This window comes from Cannabis sativa, chromosome 8 (assembly GCF_029168945.1).
Source record: "Cannabis sativa cultivar Pink pepper isolate KNU-18-1 chromosome 8, ASM2916894v1, whole genome shotgun sequence".
NCBI classification, from domain to species: Eukaryota; Viridiplantae; Streptophyta; class Magnoliopsida; order Rosales; family Cannabaceae; genus Cannabis; species Cannabis sativa.
Genome location: NC_083608.1, coordinates 40,524,765 through 40,530,919, shown reverse-complemented (window position 1 = coordinate 40,530,919; position 6,155 = coordinate 40,524,765). Strand labels below are relative to the sequence as shown.

Sequence of the window (6,155 nt, the reverse complement as noted above, 5' to 3'; positions counted from 1 at the left end):
TATTTTTAAAATTAAAAATTAAAAGTGATTAGAGAATTTATTTTTATTTTTAAAAAATAAAAATTTTATTTTATTTTATGATTAAAAAAATAAAAAATAAAATTGTTACCAAGGTATCATAATAAATAAATATTTTTATTAGGAAGGAAAAAAGAAAAAAAAAGCTATTCGGTGGGTGCCACCACTTCCTAGTACTTTCCCGCCGTTCGGTTATATATACAGTCCCCTAGAATTGTTTGGACTAACCACTATAATCGTCAATCGCTTCTTCTTCTCCTCCTTCCCTTTCGATATCATCGCCAGGCAGTCCACCGATAACCCTACGTACCTTTCTCAACTTATTCCATCAATGGAGCTCCGTTCCCGTTCCCGTTCCCTCAAAACAAAGTCCGACTCTGCCAACGATGGTAAAACCCTCACTCTCTCTCGTTTCTGCTATGTTTTGTTTCTTCCCCTTTTCCCTTCCATTCTTGTTGGTTTTGCAATAATTCTTTTGTTTGGTATGAGGAAGACGAGAATCATACACTAATTTCATTTTCGTATCTCGCCTAGGAGATGGACATGAGGAAGACGAGATTGATATTGACAATTCGGATAGCTCTGATGATGAAATTTTCGTAGCGTCATCTTCAGATGATGAAAAAATCAGTAGCGATGAAGGTACTTCTCATCTGGGTCTAATAAAGATTTTAGTTTTTATTTAATGTCAGAATTTATTTGGTGTTCTATAATATTATAAAAATTTCAAAATAATGTTAATGTAGATGAGGAGTTTCACCCTTACAAAAGGAGGAAAGTGGGATACAACCGGGGTAAAACTGAGATTGGGTTGGATAAAACTATTAAAAAGGATGAGATTAAGGATGAAATAGACCTGGCTCTCGAGGGAGTAGTACAAAAAATGAAAGGAAAGAAAAAGAAGTCAAAGAAAGGGAAAGAGGAGATTGAGGATGAAGTAGACCTGGCTCTTGAGGGAGTAGTACAAAAAATGAAAGAAAAGAAAAAGAAGTCAAAGAAAAGGGACTCAAAGCCAGTTTTGATGTGGAACATTTGGAAAAATGAGAATGAGAAATGGCTTGATGAGAATTTTTCAAAAGATCTTGACTTGGAGAATCAGAATGAAATAGTTACTGAAGTGGCAGAAGCACCTGCGGATATGGTTGTGGATTTGCTGAGGTACCAAAAGGAATGGCTAGCTTGGGCTTTAAAACAAGAAGGTACTCCAAATAGAGGAGGAATCCTTGCAGATGAGATGGGAATGGGGAAAACCATTCAAGCCATTTCACTTGTACTTGCCAAACGAGAACTTTATAGGGCAAGTGGTGTAACTTCTGATTCATCAGAAGGCACATCAACAGACCTGCCTCGAATTAAGAGCACGCTTGTAATCTGTCCTGTTGTTGCTGTGAATCAGTGGGAAAATGAAATTGATAAGTTTACATCAAAGGGGAGCACGAAGGTACTGGTTTATCATGGGGCAAACAGAGGAAAAGTTTCCAAGAAGTTTTCTGATTATGATTTTGTCTTAACTACTTACTCAATTGTTGAGGCTGATTACAGGAGGCATACGATGCCTGCCAAAGAGAAATGCCCTTACTGTTCAAAGAAGTTTAATGAGAAACGTTTGACAGTGCACTTGAAATACTATTGTGGCCCGAATGCTTTGAAAACTGAAAAGCAGTCTAAGCAACAAAGGAAGAAGTTTCAAGCTATGCCATCAACACCGAAGTTGGATGACAAATCTTCTAAAGGCAAGAAGCCAGCGAAGCAAAACGAGAAGGAAGCATTGGCTAAGGAGGAATCGGCCTTACATGCTGTGAATTGGGAACGTATTATTTTGGATGAGGTGATTTGGCATTAATGCAATTACTATTACCTCTGTTTGCATTGTATTTAAGTATTTTTTTTCTTTAAAATGATTTCATTTAGTTTTGAAGATCAGATGATAAAATGTGATGTGATACCTGTCTTTCAATCATAGGCGCATTATATCAAATCTAGACGAAGTAATACTGCCAGAGCTGTTCTTTCCTTAGAGTCTTCATACAAATGGGCTTTAAGTGGTACTCCTCTTCAGAACCGTGTTGGTGAACTTTACTCTTTGGTAAGTTTACTCTATGCTTACAAATGTTAATAATGCTTAGTGACGTTCCTTTTTTCTCACTTACATAGTTGTTTATATGAACAGTTACGCTTTCTACAAATTGTTCCATACTCCTTTTACTTCTGTAAGGACTGTGATTGCAAAGTTCTTGATCATAGGTATGATTTAAGGGGATATTGTCTATTACTTTATCACGCCTTAGAGATAACCAAAACTTCAATAATCTGGTATATATGTCACAATTTATGCATATGTGTTTTTACAACTCAATGCTTTTCTGCAGTTCCTCAGGAGATTGTTCAAAATGCCCTCATAATTCTGTTAGACATTTTTGTTGGTGGAATAAAGTGAGTATCCAATTCATATTCTTTTATTATCTCATTGCTGTTTTGTGGCAAGGTATTTTTAGGTGCTAATGTGAAATCTTACTCTTGCAAGTTTATTGCTACACCTATACAAACATATGTGAATCAAGACCCTGGGAAAAGGGCGATGATGTTGCTTAAGCACAAAATTTTAAAGAAAGTAGTGCTACGAAGAACTAAACAGGGAAGAGCTGCTGATCTTGCTCTTCCTCCACGAATAGTAAGTTCCAAATTTGTGGCTTCTGTTGCCTATTGCACTTAGTTATGTGCTTAATTTTCTTAATTTGTTAATGTTTATCTTGATTCTACCACAGATATCTTTGAGGAGGGATGTGCTCGATATCAAGGAGCAGGATTATTACGAGTCATTATACAATGAGAGTCAGGCACAGTTTAACACGTATATAATCCATCTCTTTCTTTTCTTTTAATGCACCATATAAAAGTGTTTTCCTTAATTCTGTCTAATGGAAATTTCTTGAGATTTGAAATTGCAATGTAAAATTCATTTCTTGTGGTTGCTTCTCATAATATACTGAAATGAGTAATGAGATTTTAAATTGCAATGTAAAATTCATTTCTTGTACACACAAATTACACGTAAACGTGAGAGACACTTATGTGCGAAGTCACCTCAAAGGTGGGACCTATCTTTTAAATAAAGATGATTGGTTGAATGTTTTTACTATGTAAGTATGTCAAGTTTGTGTGTATGGTTATTTAATATGGTTTATTGCTTCCAGATATATCGAAGCAGGAACACTTATGAATAATTATGCCCACATATTTGACCTTCTCACACGTTTGCGTCAGGTGAGCAGCTATAATAATGATTCTCTCAGTAAGCAATCTGGTTGCTTTGTTTCGAACTTCATATTTTTGAAGTATGATTTGTATTAGTGCAAAGAAAAAACAACTCTTATATCATCCTTATCTCTATTCTGCATTATGCTTTTTGTCATTCATATAGGTTCTAATTATTCTCTTTGTTTATCGCAGGCAGTTGACCATCCGTACCTTGTGGTATACTCTGCAACTGCAGCAATTAGAAATGCAAACAAGGTGGAAATCGATAATGAAGAGCGAGTATGTGGCATATGTCACGAGCCAGCAGAAAATCATGTGGTCAGTTCATCTTTTTACTTTTACTACAAACCTGGCCTTTTATTTACTGTTTCGGATATTCAGCTCCTGATATGAGACAACATTTTCCAATCACTGCGTTCGATCAAGTATGATGATAAGTGATGCATAGCTTTGGCTTCTAAAGTTGAAAGCATCACATTCACAGCTATGGCTTCTAAAGTTGAAATTATCAGTAGTTATTTCATTTTAGGTTAAAAGAAGTCAAAGAACTAAGTAGATACAGATTAGTTAGATTAATTCAAAGATAATTTATACAATTTTTATGGTTAGTTTAACTTATGTTTTTTGGTTTGAAATGTTGAAGTATTTGACGAATAGTTGTTAACAGGTTACTTTTCTGAAAAGAAGTTAAATGTTTATTTGTTGATTTCCTTTTTTTGTGTGTGTGTGAAATAGGTTACTTTTTTTTTTTATTACTTTTTTAAGTCCTAGAGTAGTGTATATTTTTATTTTAAATGTTGCTTTTTAGTGTTACTGAGTTTTGCGTGAACTTTTCCTCTATTTTTCAGGTTACCTCTTGTGAACATGCCTTCTGCAAAGCTTGTTTGATTGATTACGCTGCTTCCTTAGGACAAGTCTCATGCCCATCTTGTTCGAAATTGCTTACTGTAGATTTGACATCAAATGCAGATAATGGGAATCACACCAGTAAAACTACAATAAAGGGCTTCAGGGCATCAAGTATTCTAAACAGAGTTCAACTTGACAATTTTCAAACAAGCACAAAAATTGAGGCTCTGGTATGTGTATAACTTTTATCAATTATGTATTGACTTGAAATTCTTTAGTTGATGTGACAGTGTTCTATGTATACCTAATAACTATGCTGCTACGTGATTTGACAAGTATTCATGTATATTATGTCTCTTTTAAAATTACTTGGATAGTTTTTTTCATCCTGTTATATTTAGTAGTTTTGCTGCCCAGAATATTTTATGGCATGAGGACGGTTTTAAATCGCCAGTGTATCTTAACACTAACAATAAAATTAGATGTTATAAATATATTTATATAAATAGATAACATCCAACTATCAACTTTAGCTGTTTGGCTGGTGTTAATTGCATTTCGTTACTTGTAATCGTTATGATTTAATTGTTTGCAGATAACATGGTTTTATTATCATTTATTTTTGGGATATATTTAGGGACAAAATTGGTGACATGATTCCAGTGGCAAAATTGTTAGCTTACACCATCTTGTGTACATTATTTCTTACAAATCTTACGTTGAAATCTTTTTACTGATAACAGGCATTGCGTGTACAAGTCTGTTTTTTTGTTCATTTGATGTTGCTGGACTAGAAGGCCTTTTATCTGCTATGTTTTTTGTATGGATGCTGCTTTTCAGTTTTGTGGCTTTTTGCATGTTACTAAGTTAAGTATGTGGGATGCAGAGAGAAGAAATCAGGTTCATGATTGAGAAGGATGGTTCCGCAAAAGGAATAGTTTTCAGCCAGTTCACATCATTCTTGGATCTCATAAACTACTCCCTCGAGAAGGTAGTACTAAAAAAATTCTTAAAGAGCTCTTAAGAAAATCCCTTTGAGTAACTGCCATATTAATTATGTCAGTCTGATGGACCTTGTGCAGTCCGGTATAAAATGTGTTCAGTTGAATGGAAGCATGACTATGGTTGCCAGGAATGTTGCTATTAAGAAATTTATTGAAGATCCAGAATGCAAGATTTTTCTTATGAGTCTCAAAGCTGGAGGCGTTGCTCTCAATCTTACTGTTGCATCACATGTAAGTTTTATATCATCCATCTGACAAATAGAAGATTTCCTAGCCTTTTCAAATAATAATTATGAATTTGCCTTCGTCTTTGTAATTCTTACAACTTGAATACAAATGGACTAAATGACCCATATTTTTGGGTCACTATAGGTTTTCATGATGGATCCATGGTGGAACCCTGCTGTCGAGCGGCAAGCACAAGATAGAATTCACCGTATAGGACAGTATAAGCCAATAAGGTGGCATTTGTGCTTTTTTTTTAAGATCATATAATATTATATTCACTTAAGCTAACCTCTTTCTTTTGTTCTCTAAAATCTGTCTCTCTGTACAGAATTGTTAGATTCGTTATAGAGAATACAATTGAGGAAAGAATTCTGAAGCTGCAAGAAAAGAAGGAACTAGTGTTTGAAGGGTAAAGATTAATTTGTTATGCAAGTTTTGTGATGCGTGATATGTTTTCCCCACATAGAATGACCCATTGCTTTTTGCCTTTTGACAGTACTGTTGGTGGTTGCTCAGCAGCTTTGGGAAAATTAACAGAAGCAGACATGAGATTTCTTTTCACCTGAGAGAATTATCCGTACACCCTTAGGCATTAGGTAGTGGTGAACCCTATCATCTTTTGGCTTATAGTTTAGTTCGTTGCACAGTAAGTATATAGTTTTTTCTTTTGATGCGTTGTTGCATTTAAGTGGCCAAGAATCTTGAAAACATTTAATTTTTCTTTGTAGTTCGGGTCACAAGTACAATTTTTTGTGATTGGGTGCGAATTGTGGTGATAAAGCATATCGGCTTGAGAAA

The 6,155-nt window shown here is 34.8% G+C and overlaps 1 protein-coding gene across 2 annotated transcripts; it reads left to right on the top strand.

The window, feature by feature from the left end:
• The first annotated feature begins 204 nt into the window (after positions 1 to 204).
• Positions 205 to 6,155, top strand: LOC115699045 (DNA repair protein RAD16). 2 transcript variants are annotated; one of them, XM_030626254.2, is made up of 16 exons: positions 205 to 407; positions 556 to 660; positions 765 to 1,846; positions 1,982 to 2,104; positions 2,189 to 2,262; positions 2,388 to 2,451; positions 2,543 to 2,689; positions 2,784 to 2,869; positions 3,213 to 3,282; positions 3,469 to 3,594; positions 4,125 to 4,355; positions 5,012 to 5,116; positions 5,208 to 5,360; positions 5,502 to 5,590; positions 5,686 to 5,766; positions 5,854 to 6,155. In XM_030626254.2, the coding sequence occupies exons 1-16, from the start codon at positions 350 to 352 to the stop codon at positions 5,921 to 5,923; spliced, it is 2,664 nt and encodes an 887-aa protein (XP_030482114.2). In that variant the 5' UTR covers positions 205 to 349; the 3' UTR covers positions 5,924 to 6,155. The 2 variants fall into 2 exon arrangements, with proteins under 2 accessions (XP_030482114.2, XP_030482113.2); XM_030626253.2 differs by having other exon boundaries at positions 206 to 407; positions 553 to 660.

What these genes read in the sequence shown, in the direction of transcription:
- LOC115699045 (XM_030626253.2), top strand. Translation starts at nt 350, where the DNA reads ATGGAGCTCCGTTCCCGTTCCCGTTCCCTCAAAACAAAGTCCGACTCT. An exon ending in AAAAATCAGTAGCGATGAAG is followed by an intron (nt 661 to 764) that starts GTACTTCTCATC and finishes ATGTTAATGTAG; the next exon opens with ATGAGGAGTTTCACCCTTAC. An exon ending in TAAACTACTCCCTCGAGAAG is followed by an intron (nt 5,117 to 5,207) that starts GTAGTACTAAAA and finishes GACCTTGTGCAG; the next exon opens with TCCGGTATAAAATGTGTTCA.